Source organism: Protopterus annectens, chromosome 8.part1 (assembly GCF_019279795.1).
Source record: "Protopterus annectens isolate FY-2018-M chromosome 8.part1, PAN1.0, whole genome shotgun sequence".
NCBI lineage: Eukaryota > Metazoa > Chordata > Ceratodontiformes > Protopteridae > Protopterus > Protopterus annectens.
In genome coordinates, this window is record NC_056742.1 from 440,122,429 (window position 1) to 440,149,413 (window position 26,985).

General features: G+C 37.4%; 1 protein-coding gene across 1 annotated transcript in view; it reads left to right on the forward strand.

The window, feature by feature from the left end:
- Positions 1-5,602: 5,602 nt before the first annotated feature.
- The window catches only part of LOC122810394 (galanin receptor type 1-like), a 1,222,830-nt gene continuing 1,201,447 nt past the window's right edge, over positions 5,603-26,985 (forward strand). Inside the window, exon 1 of the mRNA XM_044081996.1 lies at positions 5,603-6,626. Coding sequence (XP_043937931.1) covers positions 5,988-6,626 — 639 coding nt within the window. The 5' untranslated portion in view covers positions 5,603-5,987. The remainder of the gene's footprint in view (positions 6,627-26,985) is intronic.

Sequence of the window (26,985 nt, forward strand, 5' to 3'; positions counted from 1 at the left end):
TAACCTCGAAAAAGGGCATAGCAAAATAAATTTAAAATGGGTGGCGAAAGCCATACACATTCTGGCTAGGCTTATAAATGCCCTAGGGCAGATAGCCTAGTATGAACCTATGAACCTATGAACCTTAGGCTTCATGCCCACTGAGTGGTGCACAGCTACAGTTATCCCACTCCACAAGGGGGGATCCACCTTGGATCCCAGGAACTACCATCCCATCAGTCTGACAAGCCTGATCTGCAAGGCCATGGAACGTATTATCATGGAATTTATAAACAAAGACATTGGCAACCTTCAAACACTGGACCCCACCCAGTTTAGGTTCTTGAAGGTCCAATCTTGTCTTCTGAACCTGATTGACTTCTTCAAATCAGTCTCCAGAGCCGTGGACAAGGTAATGTGGTCCACACAGCCTATCTGGACCTCGCCAAGGCCTTTGACACCATCCCCCACTCTGGAATCACAGATAGACTTACTAAGCTGGGCATTAATCCCTATGTCACTTGATGGGTTGCCAACTGGCTTACTGACAGAACCCACACTGTAAAGGTAGCCGAATCCAAATCCAGCTCCAGACAAGTGACAAGTGGATTACCTCAGGGTTCAGTCCCGGGACCGCTCTTGTTTGGCATCTACGTCTCTGAAGTACAGGCTAACACTAAGGGGCTCTAGCTAACAAAGTTCACAGATGACTGCAAACTGGGAGCCATTATTGAATCCCCAGATGATGTGGATACTCTACAAAAGGGCCTTACAGAAACAGTCACTTGGTGCCAGAGCCATGGGCTCAAGCTCAATGCCAAGAAATGTATAGTTATCCCCTTTGGGAAAAAACATTTACCCGTGAATTACCACATAAGTGGCAGTACAATAAACACTGAAAGTGTGATAAGAGACTTAGGGACACAGGTGGACAGTGGTCTCACCTTCGGTAACCACATCACCACAACAGTCAGAAAATCCTTCTATGTGGCACACCTCAACTCTAAGGGCTTTTATCCAGAAAAAAGGAGGTCATTGTCCCACTGTACTCATCCCTCATTAGACCCATTATAAAATACAACACCCCATTTGGTATGTACCTCTCAATACATCTGCAACAACTGGAAAGGCCGCAGAAATACCTCACTAAAATAATCACAGGCCTAAAGCAGATGCTCTACGCTGACTGCCTTAAAAAACTCCAGCTATACTCTGTTGCATATCGTCTACTCAGAGGCGATCTCTGCTTAACATACAAGGCCATGTCAAACCCAGAGTTGTTGGACATGCTACACTTAAAGAAATCCCAATCCCTCAGAGCCACATGCTCCAGGGATCTAAACCTTGTCATCACAATAAACAAAACATGCTGGAGGGATAGGTTCCTGACCAAGAGACTCCCCAGACTCTGGAATAGACTTCCCATACATGTCAAGCAGAGTGCCTCTTTGGCCCTCTTCAAAACAAACTTTGACAATTGGATGAGAGAAAGGAAATTCACCCCAGGGATCACATCAGTCGCTCTGCTAGACAGGGGTCCAGAGAAGTAAATAGTGTGGGAAGAAATAGCCAGGTAATTGTTATGGCTAGGCTTGTATAGGCCCTAGGGCTGATAGCCTGGTACCAACCTATGAAGCTATGAACCTATATTTAAATAGAAATGTGGAAATGTTTTTATGTTTGAAGAAAGGGAATTAAGAAAACATGTATAGACAAGTAATTAGAAAAGTGTGATGATTTTGCTTGGAATATGAGGAGAAAGTTAGGGCAAAGACAGAAAGAGAAATGTGAGAGAAATAAGGAAATGATAGAGGCTAATGGATAAGCAGATGTGGGTGGTTAAAGAACAAAATAAAGAGGTGACACCTTTATTAGTTAAAAGTGAGAAATATAAAGGAGAAATAATGGGAAGGGTGATAAGTATGAAATCGAAATGAACGATGACAATGAAGACATAGATAAGAGTCTGGAGGTTGTTACGGAAGTAGTGAAGATGTATACAGAGAAAATGTATGAGGGAGAAAAGGGATGGAGCAGAAAGAGATGGTAGGTGGCAAAAATAATAGAAGAGGGAAATAAAGACTTGGAGAAGGTGATGACTGTGGGAGAATTCAGTTAGATAGTAAATTTAAATAAAGTTCAGCCTCAGTGGCTTAGAGTATGATTTCTAATAGTTTAGGAAAAGAGGAAAATGATTTGTTTGTGAAAGTATTAAGTGAATGGTTAAGAGAGCTAGTGGAAGTAAAGACTGCATGAGATGATGTTATAAAATATATTTTTAAGAAGAAATGAGAAGATGAAGGTATTAAGAACTATAAGCCTATGACATTAGGAAATATAGAATATAAAATTCTTATGAAGTTTATATAAGTGAGGTAATCTAATTTAATGGCATAAATAGGAATAAGGAAAAACGATGTAAAGATATGCTGTTTATAATAAAGGAGTTGGTGGATTCTCTAGTTAGGGATGGGAGGAATGAATCTGATGGTGTAAACTAAGAGAACATATGAGAGATATTAAGGAGTTATGATCTGACTTGTAAAGTAATATAAGTTTTAAAACAGTATATGAATGTGCATAAAACAGGTGGTAGCAAATGGATGGAGAGGAAAAAATGAAAGTGCAGAAAAGGGTGAAGCAAGGCTGTCCTGCAAAGTGGGAGATCATTTACTTTAGCAATTAACTATGTGATAGTTATGAGAGTAAGGAAAGTAAGTGAAACAAACTGGAATATAGTGGGAGGGGTGCAGGTACCTTAATTAAGCTGATAATTTGGTGGCTAGCAACAAAATCTTCCCTCAGAACATGGAAGTAATTAAACAGAAGATGACCAATGACAGATTGAAGAATCTTTTAATGGAGCATTTCAAAATTTGTTTTAGACCTTAGGCATCTGTATATATTGTATATAGTTTGTTTAGTTTATTCACTGTAGTGTTATTATTTCATTATTGTTATTGTCTATTTATTATTTGAACATTTATTGTTTGGCAATGAACAATACATTTTATTTTCAGAAAAAAAGAAATAATTTGGTTACTGGTAGATATGCTAAGGGAGGATGGATTAAACTTAAGTAAAAAAAAAACAAGAGTTTTGGAGGTGACAAAACTAAGGGGATATATCTTATTAATTAGGAAATAATTGTGTTAGATGTCAGGTTTGGCCAGGAGAAAGTGAGAATGAAGCACTGAGAAGAGATTTGGGGTAAGTTAGAAAAAGATCCATGATGTTGAAAGTTTGTTAAATGTCTTTTAGAAAGTTATATATAACTCATGCATATATGTTAAGAAAGTTGAGTTATGTGTCGGTTGTATATGTCTTTCTAGCATGTAAAGAAAAATACTATTGGTGATAATGTTTAGGGTTATATGGGGTGCAAAGCTGAACTCAGTTAAGTAAGAGGTGTTATAGCAGAAAAGAATTTGGGTTGGAGTTAATAAATCCAGTGGTTCTTTTGTCATCTTTAAATGTGCATTGGATGCTGATAAAAATGGAACAAGAGGAAAACAGCTGTATTAGGAGAAATGTTATGCAATAAGTATAAGACATAGTGTTTAAGTATTAAGGTAGGAAAAAAGAATCCAGATACTGCAATTAAAAATGGATAAATACGTAATTAAAATGAAGTTATATAGCTTGAAATGAGGGCTTCAAGAGATGAAAAGAAGACACTGGTATGAAACAGGAATGAAAATAAGTCTGTCATATTTGACCCTGGGAACATTTAGTAGAGGAGAAAAAGGATGTTTATAAAAAAGAGGCAGGAAAGGAACAAATAAGTTGAAGAAATAAGTAAGCTTCTGTGATCATTAATGCTGGGCAAATTATCTGTAAAGGGTCAATGACCAATAAGCAATAAAATTAAAAACTATTTGTGAAATAGCAGAAACAATGGATCGTGCTTTAATAGAGTGTAGGGTATGAGAGTATTGTAGGGAAAATTTCAAGAAGGGTGCACAAATTACTGTTTTTAGGATATAAACATTAGCATGTTGTTATATGGGGCATATCCAGATGTTGCAAAGATGCAGAGATACATGGATCAAATTTTGATGGCTCAATATGAACTGTGTGGTAGTGTAGGTGTGAGGAATTATTGTAAAACAAATTAGGGGATTGTATAAGTACTCTTAAAATAAGCCTGCGTTTGTGGACAAAAGGGTGGGGAGGGAGAATTGTAAGAAACAAAGAGAAAGATGATTGTTTTGTTTATTGTGTTTGAGGTTAAAATGTATGGAAAGTTAAAAAAAAGAAACACAAACATGCCAGTAATTTGAATATATGATGTGATATATGTAAAGTACCCCTACTCTTTAGGTTAAGTGCTATGAGGTCTTTTACATCCACCTGAGCTATCACGCAGATGGGACCTCTGGCACATTGAGGAGTGCTGTAATTCAGGGACTTCTTGCACATTGAGGAGTGCTGTAATTCAGGGACCTCTGGCACGTTAAGGAGTGCTGTAATTCAACCCCCCCCCCCATCCCATGACCACTTACTGCACTGCAGCATTAGTACTGGAAATGTAATGGCACCGAAAAGACGAGTGCTACCTGTTGGGCCACTGTTAGGTCAGAAAATCCACTTTACCTGCAAATAGCATAATTACAATACAAAGAAATCTAAAGAACATCTAAAATATACACATATATGTGCATATGATCTTTAAGTAATAAAAAAGTGATTAATCTGACAATTTTGTACAGGCTCGTAAAATGATACGTGTCCACGTTTTATTTTAGGAAACCAAATGCATGCACAGTGGAATTGGCCTTGCTACACTGATGTTATGAACACTACTAGCCAACAGCAGCCACTTGTGTGGAACAATAGAACTAACATTTTGTCCCCAAAAACTTATCTGAAAGAGGAGATTTTCTGTTTGACACCTGCTGGTCACTTATGTGTCTTTCACTGCAGAATCCGAAAGCAGGCGTGCTGTTCTTGTTCTCTGCAATCAGCATTCAATACAGTCATACAAATTACTGCAAAACTGTTGCAACAAATAAATATTTTCAGCTGCTGTTAATGTGTTGGTTTTAAACGCTGTCATCACTTGAAAAGCAACAATTAATTGACCCCCCTGCTATTTCAGCTGGACCGCGTCTCCACCAAAAACTACTCGGTTCTTTAAAAATGCCCAGAATGAGGAGAAGCAAAGACAAACCCCCCAGTAGCAGGTGTGGTGTCACAGAAATGCAGAACACAAAATTCTGTTTATCACACTATTGACGGGTGGGCAGTTGTAGAAATAAACAAGGAGGTGAGAGGCTAGTCATAAAAATAAATGAAATTATGTTGTTGGACTTATTTGACTATACAACATTTAGCATATCAGCTGGACTAATACATTTCGTTCAAGCTAATACATTTCGTTCAAGCAAATACATTGCACTCCCCGCTCAGCACTATAGTGCCTTAACATAATTCTCCCTTTTCCCGGTTGTACAGACTTATCAGCTCTTTACTGCTTTGTCTTCTTGCTCAAACTGGTGTGCCACCTACGGGACAGGTGCTGAAATATTAGACCACATAAGCAAAAGCTATTGCTTCTGCTGCCTGACTTTATTGTGATAAGAGAATGCCGGCGAGTAGAAGTGCAGGCATGTTCTCATTAGGTTGCAGAATAGCTCCAAATAGGGCATGAAGGGTTCTAGAAGCGCACCTCGCGTGTTCTTTACAAGGCAAAGTGCTTCCCACTGGTGGGCGAGGGCAGCTGCAGCGTGCCGCTTGCACGTGGTGCCCCTTTAAAGCACCTGGTAATCAGGGTGCAGGAAGCAGAGACTACTGCTCTATGGACTAAGCAGCGCAGTCTCTACCTTTTCCAGATTTTCTTCATCCTTAACAGAGGCTGGCCATAAATATCAGTCTGCACGTAACTTGGATCAGCAATAACTCAGTTATCCTTGAATGGGCAAAGGACCTGTTGCTGCCAGTACATCTATTGACTTATTTCAGGTGTTTATAAGCAAGTTCTTGTATTAGGAGCACGGATATCCGAAATGTGCGCAAACAATACCCATTGGAACGAGAGTGCACCAGACGGCAAAGAAGCAGGTCCCGAAGTGGTAATAGTACCTGTGATCTTTGGACTGATATTTTTCATTGGCATCATTGGGAACACTCTGGTCATGGTAGTCATTGGGAGGATTAAGTCTCGGAGGTCTCGAAGTACCACCAACACCTTTATCCTGAATCTTAGCATAGCAGACCTGTCTTTCCTCTTGTTCTGTGTCCCCTTCCAAGCTACCATCTATTCTCTGCCAGAGTGGATCTTTGGAGCTTTTCTTTGCAAGTTTGTGCATTACTTTCTGATGGTCAGCATGTTGGTGAGCATATTTACCTTAGTAGCCATGTCTGTGGACAGGTACATCGCTGTGGTCCACGCCAAGAGGTCCCCCTGTATTCGAAATAAGAAGAACGCCTCAATTGCGGTGGGCGTTATCTGGGTGCTGTCCTTTATCATTGCGGTCCCAGTGGCACAACATCAGATTCTTATTAACCATGTTGAAGCCCCCAACAGTTCCTTCTGCTGGGAAGATAACTGGTCAAATGAAGTCTTAAGAAAGAGCTATAAAGTTACCATCCTGGTTATTGGCTATCTTCTGCCTCTGGTGTTAATATCGTGCTGTTATGCTAAGGTAAGAAGTTTTAAATCTCACTTGGGAGATGCGCCTTACTGCGTGCTCCCAAACATTAGACGCGCGTGTGTGTGTGTTTTCGGGGGGTAATATTGTTTCATTCTACTGCAATTTATTGGGATGCAACCCATTTCAAGTAGCCCAGATATTTTGCAAAACTAGAAAAAAAAATAACAAATAAAAAAACATTTGATCTGTCTTAATGTTAAGGAAGTTAAAGATACAGTAATTGTTACTATTGTTATTATTGCTATTATTATTATTATTATTATTATTATTAACTGGGATCGGGGTGGGGTGGGTTTTTTATACATACTCAGCACACTTTTATTATTAAACAAAGTTAATTCCCTAAATTATTGTGTTGTTCAATTATCATCAGAAGGGTAACTGGGTTACAAACAGGCAGGCAGAACTGCATTAACTGTGGTGAGGATTTTATTTCAATGTCACTACATTTGTCCAGTAACCCCTATCAGCAGTCCCTATTGTCATATATGCTGTAGCTTGACTAACAGCTTAATGCAAACATTTTTAGTGGCGGATGTCTAGTGGGCAGAATGATGTAAACGTACTATTATCCTGCAAGAAAAGAACACACTTCTTCAGCTTTCCTTTTCAATCCCATCCTACCTACAGTAGCTTACTTTTGGTGGTGGGCAGCATTATTTTTTGCTTGTAATGATCTGAGGGATGGGAAACATCCATTTATTTGTCTTATATGTTTTTTGCACTGCTGCCCATAGGGTGAGCTTTCAAAAAATGACAAAATGAAAACAGTTATATATTCACTTACAGTTATTTGTGTATAGAGGTCTTCTTTTTACTGTCCACTAGTGTAACCTCAAAAAGTCTGTTACCTGCGGTCCTGTCTCTCAGCAGTGTGAGTGTGTGCATTCGTGTGTTGTGTGTGTGTGTGTGTGTGTGTGTGTGTGTGTGTGTGTGTGTGTTTAGGAGTGTTTGAGGTAAGCAGATATCACACGCTTTGATGGTTTAAGAACATGCTTTATTACCAGATGCATACTCAGTCTCAAGTAACCATTTGTTAAGAAAAGTGTCTAGAGTTTGAATTTATGTCTCAGACTGTTTTGAGCTACGTGTCTGGTTTAAGAGTAATGTACATGTGTTATTCACCATTTCTGAGCTGTTTAATTTGGGCAAAGCTCTCTATAAATATCATCTGATGCATGGACTCTAAGTAACTAATCACATGTTTTAGGGACATGCGCAATAGCGACATCAGATTGATGGGGGTCAACATGTATATGCTGTGTGTGTGTGTGTCTCTCTCTGTCAATCTGTTGGGGGGGGGGGCAAGAGGGTCAGAGTAATATGATAAGATATCATGTATTGTATTTTTTCCAGTCTTGATGTGAATGTAACTTAGGGACAGTTTGATTTAATAGGGAAACCATTTTTGAAACAATGTCTCTGAATTTTAATCCATCTCTGTGATTGTGTGTGTGTGGGGGAGTATGTATGTGCATGTTCAGGAGTGTTTTTGGTAACCAGATATCACACATTTTGATATTTTAGGACTTGAAGTGAAGACGCCTTACTACTTATTCAAGGAAATATTTAAGAAACATATCTACAGTTTGAATCCATGTCTGAGAATGTTTTAAGGCATGGTCCTGGTGTAGGAATGATGTATATGCATTATTAGCCATTTCTGAGCTGTTCAATTATTTTAATTTGGGTAATGGTGTATATAAATATTGTCTGATGCATGGACTCTTATGTACCTAATCACATGGTTTAGGAAGATGACTAATAGCTGGATCAGATGGATGGATGGATGGACATGTATATGTGCTTGTGTATGTGCGGAGCTAGAATAATATGATAGGATAGCATACATTCAGCCTTGATGTGAATGTAACTGAGGACCATTTTTATTTAATAAGGAAACCATTTCTGAATAAATGCCTCTGAATTTGAATCCATGTCTATGCCTTTGTGTGTGTATGTGGGTGTGTGCAAGAGAGAGAGAGATTTGATAGCATCCTTTCTGACATCAGTAAGAAGCAGCCACATGTGTCAGGAGGGTGGTATTGGCAGGGGACTTTCTGTGGTACCCACTGCTCACACATTGCATGGGAAAAAAACTGTAATATTGCTACACAACAGACAGTTATAAAGATACTGGGGTGCAGATACTGGGGTACAGAAGCTGGGCATGGCTTCTTAAAGTGCAGAAGACACAGTCTCATTGTACAGGGTATTGGCATGGCTACATCCAAGGTGATGTGATTATTTCTGATAGCTGTGCAAAGGCAGGGTGATCAGGTTGGCAGAAAGTGTGCAGTGCAGAATTACAGAAATCGGAAGGGATGGCCTTGGGTTTAAGAAAGAGAGTTAACCATCTTGCTGCATGTATTTTAGAAAAGAGAAGCAAAAAAGAGGAACTACAGTATATACACAGTAGATTAATAAGGGACAAGTGAGATGAATGGAGCTGAAGAAATTAAGAAAAATGATTCTGGGGAAGAAGAAGATATGGATGACAGCTGCAAGGGGGTGAAATGTGGCTGACTTAGAAAAAGTATTGTTTCATAGAGAAGGTAGTAGGGTAAGAACCTTGTAGGTTAGTAGGTTAGTGGAGGAATTCAGAAATGATTGCATCATATAGATGACATACTTGGTGTGGATTGTATTGGAACAATTACATAAGGACCAGTGATGACACTAAGGTGAATTCACCAGAACATAGGCCTTCTGCTATCAGCATTGCATTATGGCCTGCCATTGTCAGGACTCACACAGCAACTCTGGAAGGTATGGTGGAACCATCTTTAGTGATGGCGGAGGGAGGGGGGGTCTTTTCATTGCCTGTTTCAAAGTTGCAGAGCAGATCACATATGAAACATGGGTATCTGAGATATTAGGAAGGTTTTACAAGGAAGATTTTGGCACATTTTCATTTCGAATTTTTAATCCTTTTTTTTAAATTGATCATTGCTAAATATAGTGATTTACGAGGTTTAATAGCAAACAATAACCTCCATCTAAAAATGTTTTGTTGAAAGCATTGATTCCTGAAACTGCACAGGAACAAATGTTAAACACTACAGGATCTGGCATAATCTGCACTTCTAAACTGTTCACAAAGTGAGCTTAGTAATAATAAAATATTCTGAATATGCTCAGTGCCATTTTGGAAGCAGATACAATTATGGGAATATGGGAATATTTACTGATGTACATTGAGAGTAGTATCAGCTTGGCGTTCCTATATGATCAAAATAATACCAAGAAAAGAGTAATACTTTCCAGTTGATTAAGGTGAGAGAGATGCTGACATGTCTAATTAATAACTGATGCTGTTCAAAAAACAAACAAAAAAGCTATAACTGGTCAAGTTCTGGATTGTATAGGACTACTTGGTTTGAAGCTACCTGAAGCTGCACAACTGTCTGTCTCTTAAAACTAGACACATATTTTATTTGTTGTAAATATATGTTTGGCTTAAATAGCAAAATAATAAAGTGCATAAAATTTTGGTCTACCTAATTTACATATTATAATTGTGCGTATTATTGATATGTGTTTAAAGTGAAGTTAGATAGTCAGAATTATAATTGTGCTTGATTTTTTTAGAATAGAGCAGTTGAAATCTATCAAAAGTCTAGGAGCTCACTTGTAATGCAAAGCTGAGTTCAATGATGTTAAGTGAATCAAAACCAATGCCAGATCTCAGAAGTTCTTCAGGTTCAGAAAGGCAGCCTAACCTGTAGCACATCATAATGTTTTTGGGCCTGACTGCATAGTTATAACATGCACATTTAAATCATGGTTTTATAGATGCCTAAAAAATATAAGTTACAGAATTAAGAATTAAAGCCAAAGGCTTGAATAAGTGGCTTAACATGAGGTATTTTCATGTTTGTGGTTAAATAATTGGTAATCTCAAGTCAAAAATTATTTTTCTGTAAAATATATTCATCTTCAAGAAACCATGCAGTTAATACAGCATTATTCAATATCAAGTGAATGGAGCTCAAAAGCAATAGGTCGGCTTTTCTTGGTTAGGGGTCGCCACAGCAGATCACTGTCCGCTCATGGTTGGCAGAGGTGTTTTACAGTATTGAGTTGCCAGCCCAGTGCCCAACCCTCCACAGAAGGCACACATATGCACACACTCATGCCTAGGGCCAATTTAGAGTATCCAATCCACCTACAGCATGTCTTTGGGATGTGGGAGGAAGCCGGAACACTCAGAGGAAACCCACGTGACCACAGGGACGACATGCAGACTCCAGACAGAAGGCACCCCAGCCAAGGATCGAACCAGAGAACCTCTGGCTGTGAGGTGGCAATGCTAATTGCTGCACCACTGCGGCTGCCCAAAAACAATAGGACAATGATATAGGAATATTATAGGATCACAAGAACTTATTAAATCTGGGACTTTGTTGTTTAGTCCCAGGCTCTCTATTGTAATTTTGAGACCTGTAATTGTGAGTGCCAGAATTATGAAAACAAATACAGGAAATCTAGAGGTGAACACTGGATGTTGAAAAGCCTCCCATAGTAGAAATATGAACCCCATACCCTTGTTACTTACACTGACTACAAGACTGCCATATTTCAAAGAAAAGGGATTGCACTTTTGAGTCTAGGAATTTATAACTTGTGGCATTTCTTTATTTAAAAAAAATACTAAGATGTGTCCCTACTAAAGAAGCGATAATGGTGAGCTAGGGAAGAAGTCCTTCAGATTTAGCCATTTGATTTACCGACCTCATTCTCATCCCACCAATGATTTATATTGACAAAGAATCAGGTATATCATGGACAGGACAGAGTAAGATGTTAACAAGTTCAAACAAAGTATGGTGTAAAGAGAAAGCTCAGTAATGGCATTTTCAAGATTTTTTTTTTATCAGCTGACAGACAACCAGATCTTTTTCTCGTCTTTAGCTGTCCCTGATCCTGCAGAACAGGACTGTTTTTATTTGCCTTGTTCCTGGCCTCACCTCAGCATACCTGCCAACTGCAGATTCTTGCATTATATTTTTGGTCTGATTCACATAAAATATGTAGTTTTATGGCAAATCCTTGAGGTTAGAAGTTACTAAGTAATGACAACATCTGCATTTCAGATTTTATATCTTTCACAAATTGTATGCTAACAGAATATTTTCTGGCAAATCTTCGAAGACAGAAGTTGCTAAATAATGACAGATGTTTGAGTTTTTCACACTTCGTATCCTTCAGTAAATGCATGCCAATGCAAATCATATTATTCTAAACATTTTCAACATTTGTAAGAACAAAATTTAAAATCTGTCAATGATCTTGGGCCTTTAGTTCTCTATTATTTTTGACATTGTCCATTGTTTCTTGTCCTGAGATGATGAAGTATTTCCCTCACATGTTTTCTTTTATTTCCTGGTAAAATCACTGAGGATTATAGTCGGTCGAGAGTGCAAGGCACAATAGTTTGCTGATTCTTTTTCTTCGGACAATGTTTGTTGATGCAAATCCCATTGTTCTATTAACTAAATGGAGTTGAGTAACAAAAAATAATGCTAACCAATCTGAGGGTAAATATGACTAAGGGCTATGTTTGGCTCATTATTCTAACTTTGCAAAATTATAGTGACTTGTGTGAAGGAACTTGGAATAGTTTATTGTGTGACAATTGTTTCCAAGGAACAAACCTGAAAGATAATCCATTTATGTAATTTTTAGCTAGAACTGATGGGTGGGGGCTGTGTAGAAAGTAAGTGACCTGATTGTTTCCTCAGTTTAAAGAATCACTGTCTGGCTTTACAGAACTAGTGCCCGTTTGTAAGATTAATGTGATTTGTGCGAGCATCTTAGAATGCTTTAATGTGTAGCTTCAAAATATACAGAATAAAGCTGATCACAATTCATGGCTGTCTATTTACCAGAAGCATCTAAAATGCACACACAAGTAGCTAGAATTACTAGGCAGAGGAGGGAGCTGTTGGCACAATTGACTTTAAATACTCCACACCAGTCTCACCACACTTAGATATGCATGTGAACAACTACATAACAGGGATGCTAATTTGCAGCAAGGGAGTTACTGCCCCTGTATCCTTCTACTGTGTATATAAAATAAACTGTTATTAACACATTTGTAAGAACCTTGTGATCCTGTGGTGGTAGATGCAGGGAAGTGGCAGCCCCCCCAGATAGACATTATGTTGTTCCTCTGTTAAACTAGTGGAGAGTATGACTGAATAGAGGGCAGAACGGAGTTTGCTACAGCTCACTCTCTGGGGTGTTATCTGCATAAAGTAACTGACTCCATTGGTTTCCCTTTTTAAATAGTGCTTTCCATAGGGCAGGCTATGGGATGTTTAAAGTAAGTTTTATCAAGGTGTTTGTATAAAGTAATTTTTTTTGCCATTTGCTTGGTTCAAACAGTCACTATCTAGCTTTGCAGGACTTGTGTGCATTTTCAAGATTAATATGATTTGTTTGAAGCTGCCTGAATTACATTAATGTGTAGTTACTGTTTTCATGGAATAGAGCTGATACACTTATTTATTTTATTTAACATATGCTTACCAGGAAAGTCCAACTTGGAACAAAGCCAATTTTCAGCGGAGGCCTGGGGAGAAACGCTCTAGATGTATGTATTTGTAGCACATTATACACAATATGTGGCCATCAGTTTCTTGTCGCCATCATCTGAACTGCATATAGAAGTAGCTAGAAAACTTGGGTGGAGATGGTAGCTGTCTGTTGAAATTAACTGACCATCTTGTTTTTGCTAACTTTAAACAGTTACTATGTGGCCTTGCCTCTTAATGCAAGAAATCTGGACAAAGCTTAAAATAATGGGAGGAAAAGGCCCCAAAATAGGGTCAGATATAAAATATTGCTCTTATACACTTAGAAAGCTGTTAGAATAACAGGATTTGCATTAGCATGCATTTTCTGAAGGATATGAAGTCAGAAACTCAAATATATGTCATTATTTGGCCATTATTTTTTAACTTCAATCCTCCATAATTTGCCAGAAAATCATAGATTTTATGAGGAACATACCAAATATTTGAGGCAAAAATCTAGACATTGTACGAACATCTGTACAACTGAGAGGTATGATATACATTTGCAGAATTACTGTGAATTATATGAAGTGACATGGGCTACTTTAATATGTGATTGTTGTTTCCATGGAACAAAGCTGAAATACAATGCGCAACCATTATTTTAGCTGTACCTGCTGGGTGGGGGAGGGAGCTGTCTGTAAAATATAACTGACCCTCTTTTTGTTTTTCATAGTTTAAACAGTCACTGTCTGGCTTTGTAGGACTATTGTGCATTTACAGGATTAATATGATCTGTCTGAAGCAACATAGGATATTTTTTAATATGTGGCTACAGATTGTGTGGAAGTTTCACAGAGCTTAAATACAATACATGGGCATAATTTTTGTTACAACTGCCTGAAGTGCACGCAGAATAAGTTATAACTTCTGAACAGGGATTGGAATTGTCTCTTCAAAGTAACCAGTGTCTTGTTTTTGTGCAGTTTAAACAGTCATTAATTGTTTTCAAAGCAAATGTACATTTTTTGGGAAGTAATATGGATTAAACTGGACATCTGAGATATGCACAGACAACATGGCTATACTTGCTGGGGCTGTCTATTGTGGAAAAAGACTAGCTACACATTGCTGTTCACTCATTATTCTGGCTTTGATTGACTAATGTGAAATGTTTGAAGCAATACTTTAATGTGCAACAACTGTTTGTATGTAGCAAAGGTGAACTTCATTATATGGACTTCCTCTTCTGTCACTGTCAGATGTCTGAATTTTACACAGAAGTGGTGCTACCTGTCTTGTGGGGATGGGGATTGTCTGGATTAAAGTAAGTGACCCTCTTGTGATTTGCTCAGTTTGCATCATCTTTTAAAAATAAGACATAAAAATGTTTCACAGGACATTCAGACCTTTAGAACTTCTTGGGGCATGGTGGGTCCCACACTGCAAGGCTGTATAACTGGATTTTGACATAGGATTAATAGTGGCCTCTGTCCTGCACCCAACCAAGTCTAAAAACAGCCCTTTTCAGAGGTGTGCACAGGAGGTCATTGTAGTTTCTCTTGGAGGACTAGGGACTTTGTCTTTATTTCTTTAATTTCTTCCAAACATCAGAGGTGTATACAGGACACTATAACTTGTGTTGGCTAGGGACTATACCTCTCAAGTTCTTAGCTCAAGAAATCTGGATAAAGCCTGACATAATAGGGGAACAAAGGTCCAAAAATAGGGATATATTTTAAATGTTGCTCTTATAAAGTTAAAAGGTTGCTAGAATGACAGGATTTATCTTGCATGCATTTTCTTGAAGGATATGAGGTCTGGAATTCAAATGTATGTCATTATTTAGTAACTTCAGTCCTCAGCTCACCCTATTGATTTGCCAGAAAAACACATATTTTATGAGGTACAGACCGAAAACTTGAGCAAAAATCTCAACATTCTGTGAAAATCTGGACAGTCGAGAGGTATGCCAGGGACAGTGTGGCCATTATTTCTTTAACTTTCCACACAAACTTCAGGGGTATGCACAGAGGGTAACTATAACATTTATAGGTGTAGTATGCTGTGTATAAATAGCAGTTTTGCAGCATTACTGTGCGGTGGTGGTGCTGCGGTAGAGTTGTCGCCTTACAGTTAGACATTGCCCGTTCGATTCTCAGTTAGAGCGTCTTCTGTGTGTCGACATGCGTGAATGGGCATTCCTTCATTGAAGGTTGTGCATTAGGCCCAGCAAGCCAGCACGTCAAAATCTACTGCCAATCATTAGCAGACTGGAGTTCCGCTGCGGCGACCCCTAACCGGGAAAAGCCGAAAGACACAAACAAACTGTGATCATTTTTTTAAACTTTCTTTACAAACATTAGATGCACACACAGGTGGTTAGATGTTTGGTAGCAACACATTGTACTGCATTATATGCTATTTATATTTTTATTTTTGTCTCAGTTTGGCAGAGAAGTATACAGAAGTTGTCTGTCTTTTGGAAGTACAGGTGGGGGGGCATGCTGTGTATATGTATAACAGCTGCAATGTGTAATATACGTGACTGTCATAATTTGTATCTTCATTTTTATTCCAGTCTAACATCAGATGCTTACAAAAAAGGTGACTGTTTTTATTCTGGGTAGGGGCAGGTGTTATTCTCAGATATGATTTATGCATCCTTTTATTCCCTTGTCTTCTCAGTTTATTATGATCTGCTATTTTGTCAGTTTTGAGCATTACGTCTTGGATGCAACTTATTTCTTCCTTGAAAATAAATAAATAAGACTAAATTTCATTCCTTACAATTTTTGTTTCAGGACATCAAGTGAGTTAAAAGGTTGGAAAAAAAGCTCTAAAATGCACCTCAGAGCATCTAGTAACCACAATGCTTTTGGTGGTCTAGCACCTCACAGACCCCCGGCTTAATGCAGCTATTTCCTCCAAGTATAGTGTTGTTTTCTTAGGTCCTGTTGAAATAATACAGGAAAAACAAAGTTTAAGAATAAGTCTGAAGTTCTTTGCTTAATCGTGATTTTTGTTCAGGCCGTCATTTGATGAAAAGAGGTTGGAAAAAAAGGTCTAAAATGCATTCACGGCATCTAGATCCTCAATGGCTTCTGGGTGCTGTTACCTGAGCAGAATTCCTTTACCTTTATTACAGTGCAGTCCTGGTCAGTTTGGATGCAAGTGAATGAATGCAGGAAAAAGCCATGTTAAGGAGTGACACTGAATTTCTTTCCTTAATCAGATTTTTTCTCAGGCTGTCATTACCTAGCTGTTCGCCGTTATAAAATATGTCTCTAGGTGATTCAGTTGTGTTGAATAATATCACCAACTGGGCATGGCTGTTTACTGGTGATAAATGGGCTGAGGACCCGGCCTACTCCAGCCTATGCCAGGGACCTATACTAATGGTGGTAGGGGTGTACATGCCCCTATTGGCCAGAGTGTGCCGTGTGCCTGCCATAAAGCTCAGAAGCCCTGGATCAATATGTTACTACCTAGATGGTGTACAGTTGCCCAGCTCAGGTTACCTGGGATAGCTCTGTTGAGCTAAAGCTGGACATAAAACCAATCAACCTGCCAAACATGAAGCTAGAATTTCTACACTCAGTGTAGATTCACTGAGAGGATGCAGCTTGGACATAGATGACATGATGGTAAAAATGAGTCTGGACATCCTCTGCATACAGGAGACAAGATGGAAGGGCAGTGCAACAAAGCCACTTGGCTTGGGATCCAAAGCTCACTACACAGGAGAGGGAGGACAGGCTAGTAATGGTGTGGGAACTGTGGTAAGTGAGAAGCTTTAGAAGACAGTGAGGGCTGTTATCAGAATTAGTGACAGACTCATGACAGTCAGACTTCAGTGCATTCATAACCTCAGCTTATGCCCCCAGCAGGGTTGTGTTAATGAGGAAAAGAGGGCATTCAGACAGCAGTTGTAGGACCTACTAGATAAAGCAGGACAACAAGAACTGATGTTAATAATGGGTGATCTGGACAGACAGATATGTGGACTATCTGGAACCACATAGGAGGGGCAACAGAAATAAAGAAAGAGATACCATTCTAGCCTTCTGTCTGGCAAATGGCTTGATGGTAACTAACACATGGTTCAGCAAGAGAGACAGTCACAAGTTCACATAAAGGAGTGGCCAATATGCAGCTCAGGTAGACTTCCTCTAAGTAAGGAAAAGGCACCGGCAAAGAATCAGTGACTATAAAGTCATCCCCAGTGAACCAGTCATCCCACAGTATAAACCACTGGTTGCCACAATCAGCTGTAAGTAGTGGACAGAGAATACCTGGAAGATGACTGGAGAGAGAGCACAAGAGTTGAAGGCATTACTCAGGGCTCTAACATCTCAAGAGGCAAAGGAAATAGGTGGAGTTGAAAAAAAAAATGGCAGTGCCTCAAAACAGCATGTGTGAGGACTACAGAACAGATACGCAGCAGAGACAGGTATAGAAACAAGGTACATAAAGAAAGCTTGCTGTGGAATGCAGAAAGAAGTTCAGGAAATCATCAAAAGAAAGGAGAGCAGGAAGAAGTGAGAGATAAAAAAGAGAGACAAGGTAAGGAAGGAATACGGGTTGGCTAACCAATAGGCTGAGATAGGAGCTGCAATAGCAAAGAACAAGGCATCAGAGGCACTCTACCAACTTCTGGAAAGTGACTCAGTAGATGGAACAAAGAAACTCTATCAGGTTGCAAGGCAAAAACAGAAAGATAAACAAGATAGTCAGACACCCTTCATAAGGGATGCCAGCAACAACATGCTCACCAGTCCACAGGATATCAAAGGCAGATGGAAGGAGTACTTCCAGCAGCTTCTGAATAAATATGAAAGAAGAGGAGGAGCCCACCATAGAAGAAGTAAGAACAGCACTAAGGAAAACAAAGTCAGGGAAAGCAGCAGGCTCAGAGGAGGTGACAGCAGATATAATAAAGATGTTAGGTAAGACAGAGGAGAAATAGTTTCTGAGAGTACTCATAGCAGTATGGAGAGGAAGACATATCCCAGCTAAGTGGAGAATAAACATATTAGTGCCAGTGTTCAAGAACAAAGAGGACATTCACAATGTGGGGAGTATAGAGATATCAAACTCCTATCACACTGCATGAAAGTTCTGGAGAGGGAAAATGACAAACAAATATGCAGAGTAGTAGAAAGTAAGATGGGGATAATCAGCTCAGATTTACATCAGGATGCAGCACAACTGACCTGATGTTTGCAGTGCAATAGATAGTTGAGAAGTAGCTAGAGATGAGGAAAGAATCCAACTGGGCATTCCTAGACTTGGAGAAAGCATACAATAAGATCCCAAAAAGAGGGGATCCCAATGGATAATCATCTGCAGCTTGTTTGATGAAAAATACAATGAAGACAGTTTGTGCAGTTGAAAACTGTGCACTTTTTGTTGTGTGACCATGGAGATGGCATACACACACACACACACACACACACACACACACACACACACACACACACACACACACACACACACACACACACACACACACACACACACACACACATATCCATGTGTAGATGTATATGTATACATAATTCACTGGGAAATCCTCCCACGCAGGGGTTCATAGGGCTTGCTTCTCTGCAGAAAAGTTTGTTTTTGATTTGACTATTGTCTTGTCAGAGATATTCCTCAGTTGATCATTATGAACCACATACTAGCCAACCTAATAAGCCAAAGACAAGATATATGCACACACTGCTGGTAGCTTTATTATATTATGATCCTGGAGGATGATGAACCAAGATGAAGGGTGTGGAAGGAGTCTAAAGTGTACAACTCATATGTTTGTGTGTGTGGGTGTGGGTGTGTTGTGCTCCTGGGGAAGCCATGTAGAAACAAATTAAATTACCTGAAGGAAGTATGTGCAGGTAGAAGCATGCATAAACCTTCCCAGATTGTATGCCAGTAGTATGCTGATATGCACTGAGAGGGTAGGACATATACCTTCCTGACCAAAATAAGATGGGCCACCTGTCCCTTAGATATTGTCACTGTGCAATGATCAAAGTCCCAAGGACCTAAAGACTTTTTCCCCTGATGTGCCTTGAATTGTTCTACCCCTTTAATGAATTATCATATCAGAGCATCATCAGGGAACATGGACAAGGAGACAGACAGAAATGTAAGCAACTAGGAGGTCATTCATAAAGAAGGAAAAAAGACAAAAGAAAATAATCTTTGCATGTTTTATTTCTTGTTTACATAGGGCCTGTTAAAAGAATGCAGGAAAAAGCAAAGTTCAAGAACAACACTAAAGTTCTTTCCATAATCATAATTTTTGTTCAGGTCATTATTTGATCAAAATTTGGAAAAAAAAGGTGTAAAATGTATATGTACTCCAGCATCTAGAACCTCCATTACTTCTGGGGATGTTCCCTCAGCTTAATTTATTTATTTACTTTACTTCCATTACAGTGCAGTCCTGGGCGGTTTGGGTGTATTGAAAGGATGCAGGAAAAAGCAAAGCTGAAAAGCAACACTGAATTTCTTTCCTGAATCAGGATTATTGCTCAAGCTAACATTGGATGAAATGCTTGTTCAAAAAAAACTTTTGGAATGCACCTCTAAGCATCTAGAACCAATATGGCTTTTGGGGGCTTAGTGGCCTCCAAACCACCAGCTTAATTTGCTTACTTTCTCCATAGTTATTACAGTGCAGTCCTGGTCAGTTAGAATGGGGTTGAAAGGATGCAGAAAAAAAAAACAAATAACACCAACGCTCCACCAGATGACAAAAACTACTGTGTCGTAAGCAACAATCACCCATAAAAAGAAGAGATAAAAGACACAGTGGTAAACTAGGAAATCAGAAATACCAGGATACCAAAAAAAAACCTCTGAATTGAACTATAACAGAAGTCCACAACTTCGACAAAGAAGGCAGTGATGCTCAAAATTCTCCAAACAAATTCAGTATTTCCAATGAATCAATTCAACGGAATATAGTCCAGCATACAGGAACTTTAATAGTGCATAAAAGTAACAAAGTAGTAAGCGCTTTCACCGACTGGCTTCATCAGACTAGTGAATGATTAATTAACACACAATTTAAAAAGTAACTGATGAGTTACTATAGGCTGAAAAACTCTGACATCATATCCTGCAAACCTGGTATACAGGTAACTAATACACACAATCTACGGACTATCAACTTTCAAAAATCTAAACAAATCATACTCAATATCAAAGTTTACCAAAAGTTCCATTAATAAAGTGTGTATGTTTCTCACTTTCATCCTAACCAAGACCCACTTACTCATATAAAAATAAAAAGAACCATAAGCGTATGCTATACCATCGTTCTATTGGCACTATGCATAGTAATGGTGGTAGTAAAGCATCCACTATTAATACTGTCCCTTGTGGAGGTTGTAGGCAATGTGAATGCATCAATGTGAGCTGTACTTTTGTACATCCTAAAACAGGAAGGAGCTTTGAGTTTCACGCACATACCAATTGCCAGAGTGTTAACTTAGTGTACCTTGCGTTGTGTTCTTGCTGTGAAGCATTTTATGTTGGCAAGACCAACAGGAAGTTACGTGAACAGATTAGAGATCACATTTATAATACACGTACTGGTAACTTGTGCAATGCTTTAGTGAAACACACCAGTACACTAGGTTTTACACATAAATTTAGTTTCATGGTGATACAAGAGGTTGAACTAAATCCACGGGGTGGTGACATTATCCGTAACACAGAGGAATGCGAAGTGAAATGGATAATCAGACTCAGGGCAGATGTTAAGCCTGGTCTGAATGACACGGTTTCGCTTCGACCAGTTTTACTGAACAAAAGGTAGATTTTAAGATGAAATGTTTTTGCTTAATATGTTCTTAGTTTAATGTGTATTTATATTTTTATTTATTTTTATCTGTAGTTACAGGGACTTGCTTTCACTTGATAGATTGTGTGTATTAGTTACCTGTATACCAGGATTGCAGGATATGATGTCAGAACTCATCAGTTACTTTTAAATTGTGTGTTATTAATCATTCACTAGTCTGATGAAGCCAGTCGGTGAAAGCTTACTTACTACTTTGTTACTATTTATATTAAATTAAAGTTCCTGTATGCTGGACTATATTCCGATTAATTGGAAATACTGAATTGGTTTGGAGAATTTTGAGCATCACTGCCTCTTTGTTGAGTTGTGACTTCTTCTTATTAGTTCAATTCAGAGGTTTTTTTGGTGGTATCCTGGTTGTACCTCTCTAAGTTTACCTTACCACTGTGTCTTTTATCTTGGTACTTTATAAAAAAAAAAACAAAGTTGAAGGATAAGACTGATTGTTTTTTCCTTAATCAAATTTTTTTCAGGCCCTCAATGGATGAAACAGTTTGTTTAAAATAATTCTGACATGCACAATATTGGTTATATCAAAAGAAAGACTTTTTTTTGACATAGAAAAGATTAATGAAAGGACAGCCACATTTTGAGAGAAAGGTCCCCAAATTTTCAATCTACATTTTTAAACTCAACATTTTTAAAAGTTAAATAGTCTAATTTAGAGTCAAAGACCTTATAATCTCCACTGCAGTTAAACTAAGTAAGTTTTGTACACACATAACCATCTCAGTCTTTTCAGCATTTTTAAAACAGTTTCTGAAAAGATGTTACATTTAAACAATATTAAATCACATTTATTTTACACCTTCTGAAGCAGAATGTCATATGTGCGGCACTCTATTAATATATGACTGAGCTTTAGGTTTCAAATGTATTATAACAATAACATAAATATGGGTAAGTCTATTTTCAACCTTCTCTGTTTGCCTTGGATATTACCTCATTCTCACATTTTTGTTACAGATGACATCATCTTCTTGAATGATACTAGACATATAGATAGTGCTTTTGGCATATAACTATGGAGAAGCAACATTTTTGACTTTATCAGAATTTGTATACATAAAGTAGACAAAATGTTAGAAATTAAAATATATTCATGAAATATAAGTGACACTGGGCAACCTCTTAAAAGACATGATATAGAATAATATTTTAAAAGAGGTGAGGTACATAGATACACTGCTAATTGTTTTGTTTGTAAGAAATTCACTTTAAATCATGTAATGAATCACTGAAAAAAATCACAAGAAAATCACTCATCTATCCATTTTCTAAACGACTTATGTTGAGGGTTGACAAGCCAGTAAGCTGTTTACAGTAACCTATTGCCATTTAAAGGTATATGTTTCATATATAACATCCCTTCTGAAATGAGAAACTTAGAAACTATATTTATACTATTTATTTATTGGGTGGCCTTTACACTGGTCACTATAAGTTAGCCTTAACAGTGTACTACACATGCCACAGGCTGTTTATAGCAAAATGAAAAATTTAGTGTGTAGTGAAAAATTACATTTTTAGCACCATGACTTTTCATTCCTTAGAATCCCTTTTTTCTTTAGAACAGTTTGTAGATCTGCCTTCTTTCATTAGTAGTCTTCCAGATCTGGACAGTTTTACATGACTATTTACACTGGACATGTGGTCTTGCATCTCAGACAGTTCCTGCTTTAATGCAACATTATTTGGAGTCATGATTTCAAGAGTCTCTGTCTACAGCTTTTGACTGTCACTGCACTCATAGTTTCAATTTTCTTGAAACAAGGCTAGTTGTGATTAATTTTGGTTGCTCATCTTTCCACATCTTTGAGTTTCTTGTACTTTTTCTTGTGCAAATGTCTGAAATTTCATTTCTGCAGCTTACTATCCTCCTCAAGAATGATACAGGGTCTTTCCAGCAAATGGGCTATAGTATGCATACAGTTCAAATCAATTGTACAGGAGGGTGTAAATGCCTACTAGTGGTAATAAACAGCAAAAGCTTTATAAAAAATGATCAAATCAGACAAAGGTCTATAGTTTAGTGACCTAATAAAATAAATGTATAACCAAAGTGTTGGGCTGGCATACATTCTATTCTCACAGCATAAAGCAGGTAAATAGTGCTGCAGTACTACAGGGGGAGGGGTACTTTCTCAGTTTTACACTGACTGTATAAGCAGTATTGCACAAGGGTCTAAAATAAAGCTACAGAAAAAATAAACAACAAGGGTCTGAAACAGAGCTACAGAAAAAAAAATATCTCATTCCTTCTTGACAATACTCTTTTAGGGGGAGGGAAAAACAGGTATTAGTGCATAAGAAACACTGGTAAACAGATTAAATCTGAAAAGTCCAAGATATTTTATGCTAGTTATTATTGTATTGTTTAGTATTAAATTGTATTTACAACCTGTTAAACTGTAAAGCTATACAAGAGATGGTTTAAAAAACAAGAGATGGCTTAAAATTGATTACAGCTATACAAGAGAGTAAAGACATGTAAAAAATTAACACGATTGGTCACTATTTTTAATATGTTTTTGGCAAAACAATGTTGGTATAAAAAAGCATGAATATTTTTAATTGCTGAGTTTGTAGTTTAAAATAACAGGACATATGGGTTTGGGATCAATTCCACTAGATATTTTTAAAGAGACATAAACATTTTCCAAGATTTTGCTTAATATTAATGTTATTAAATTTGTAAGATTAGACTAAATGTACTTTATAGTCTTTGTATGTACAAATGCAGAATTCAGTACAAATGAAATTAATGTCTTGTAATGAATATGTGTGAAAAAAACATATTTAAAGAAAACAATGGGTCCAGGGTACCTACTAGATTGAAATGCATGAACAGCAAACAGTCTGTGTAAATACATACTGTAAAGGATACATTGTAATAAGTTCAAAAGTAATTTGTCAAGTTGTAATATCACTGGTTTTACCCCAGTAAAATAATTGCTTTCAAATATTTATTATCTAAGCCCAGTTCAGTATTTTACCAAGATGTTAATGAGCAGTTCAGAGACATGAACACAATGTGATGGTTAAAATGACATTAAAACGGTATATTTTCAGCAGTGTATAAATGCTTGCAGTAGCACATGGTTCTTGTCTCTTATAGTTAATTCAACAGTTGCAAAGAGTTAATGGAACAGTTCTAAGTCATAAATTAAATTATGTGATTGCAAAATAATAAATTGATCAAGTTAAAAAAAAATAACATTAAAGCAGACACAGCTCATAATTGATACAATATTTTCACAGAATGGTCTGTAAAAGAAAAAGTTTTAAATACATTCAGTTTTGGTAGTAATACTTAATATCATTGCATTAACTATGTAAAATTGCATTGTGACTTGTAAAAAAAAAAAACTAAAGGTTTTGTTTCTTAATGTTTAAAAACAGAGGGAATTGTTAGATATTATGAATATAAGGCTGAAATTAATTCTGTTGTAAATATGCTGAAAGAAAAAGCTTGCTTAAATGCAGAAACAGAGTTTAGTAATATGTGATCAGCAACCATACTAAATGACCATGGCTTGGAAAATAAGGAACTTGCTGAATGGACATTTTTCCCTTACAGACTTAAAAACAGGATGTATGCAAGAGCAAAAATGCAAAATCTGCTTTTAAAGAATGGACAATGACACTGTGACAATGTATTTCCTCAAAAATATGTTTTTCTGCATGGAAAACAGGACATGTTTATCAGCACTGGCACAAGAACAGATGTTCTTATACAAAGATCCAAATAGAATATAGAATGTTCACACTGTCAGAAAAGCTAGTCTCATAAAATTCAGCAAAAAATGTGACAAGACATTGTTAAACAAGGAAGTTGAAAAATAATATTAAGTCAGCAGTTTGCGTTTGCATCTGCAACAATTAGTACTGTTTCTACAGGATGAGCAATTCTCCAAAATAGAATACCAAGAGGACTAAAATTGTATATAAAGAACTGCATGAATCCAGTTATGTTAGAGGTATGGTAGGGACTCATTTGTCCTGAGGTAAATGTTATATCTCTCACATCATCTGTACTATATGAGAAGTAAAGTTGGAACAGTACTTTATGCTACAACGTTAGTCCGTTTGGTTTATTATAAAAAGTTATTTGTTACTGCTCTAAAGTTGATGCTGCAAAGTGTATTCTCTCATCAGTGTATATTCTGCAAGTTTCTGTATGCAACAGACTGTGAATGCAATTATAACCACACTTTGAATTTTAGCAGAATCCAGCCAGCAAGACTGAGTGTCTTAAGAAGACTTCAAATCCATCACAGCAAGCAGTAAACAGCTCAATATAATTTTTCAGTCTTGGTTTATCTACTTTGCTAGCTAATTTAGCTTCAGGCTATTGATTTTTTCTGGCTTTTTACACACTAACTTTATCTCCAAACTGTAATTTTGATAGTCTGCTGTAGTACTATTTCAGTGTCCGATGATTTCCTTCCAGGATTTATTTTACTTTATGTTGATTTTCCAGTATCAGTTATATGACTTAAGTAGGTAAACTGCTTTCTAACCTTCTATCAAAAGTTGAACTGGTGATGGCCAGAGAATAAGACATTATGGTATTCTGTATTGCACAGCTTTAAGATAGCAATCATCATAATTATTGCTACAGATATTTCTCGTTAGATTCTTCACTGGATAGTTCTTACCATTTGTCCCTCAGAATGAAAACAGCATGGTTGAATATTATATGTTTGATTCTCCATTCAAGCACAAATCCCCTGAATTCCAATTGTGTAGTAAAGGGCTTTCTCAGCAATAAGACCATCAGGAATGTCCTATCTTGAGAATATAGATTTTAATCCAGCACTCACATTTGTACTTCTTATGCCTGCCATATTGATTATTTCTGAGATGTTGACATCCACACACACATGAGATACACAGGTTCTATTAAGTGGCACAGTTAGATGACACTCTGTTCTACAGAGAATCTAGAACTGGGTATACTGGCATTTCTTCTTTAGGATTGTTGATGTTGCTTGTATTATATATGACCCAGTTTTGTACTACTTGTTTTATATGAGTTAATGTTCTAGTCCAAAACATTACATCATTTTCCGTATCTTTGCACTTTATTAGTCCCTGATGTGATACATACATCCAGTCAATTATTTTTTTCTCAGTTAACTGGGAACTATTATTCCATCAGCTCTAAACATTAAACCCCAGTGACAATTTATTTTTTCCTTCTCTGTAAAATAAAACTAAATTACTTCCATTGCTAATAATTTATGCTCAGGCCAATCGTTATTGTAACATCTTTTAGTAACTGCATTTTTATATCAATGACAGTACACTTCTGAACTTCTTTTACTGTTATTTGTAAATATAATGTGACCCAAAGAATCTCGGCAACTTCTTTGGGCAATTCACAATATTCCGCTGGTAAATATGCTTTACTCACTCTATCTGATGTGTGTCAGTCCTGGTCTGTATTTCATGTTTCAATCATACCTCTGTAGATTAAGTAACATTTTTTGAATTCTTAGATGTGCCTTGCACAAGAATTTCTTGAATATGCTTTGCAAGGGTTTGTGATCTGTTCCTACCTGTAATAGTTTACTAGAGAGACATTTACTGAATTTCTCACATTAACACACTATTTCTAGCAGTTCGTTTTTCTTTCTGAGTATATCTGTTTTGTGCCGCTGTATATGCTCTTGACACTTATCAACTGGTCTGCTCTCTTGAAGGATCATCATTACTCCTGTTCTCATCTGTCCTGCATTTACCTGAAACACAACTGGCTTATTCACAACATAGTAGGTGATGTTGAAGCATGTCTCACTATTTGTTGAGTGTTTTAAAACACTGGTTTGGTTCTATTCACTGTTGCATTTCCAAATCACATCTTGTTTTAAGAATATCCTCACAGTAAAAATCATCTTGCACATATTAGATTCAAAATGGTAAATGTGCTGTGTCATTCCTACAA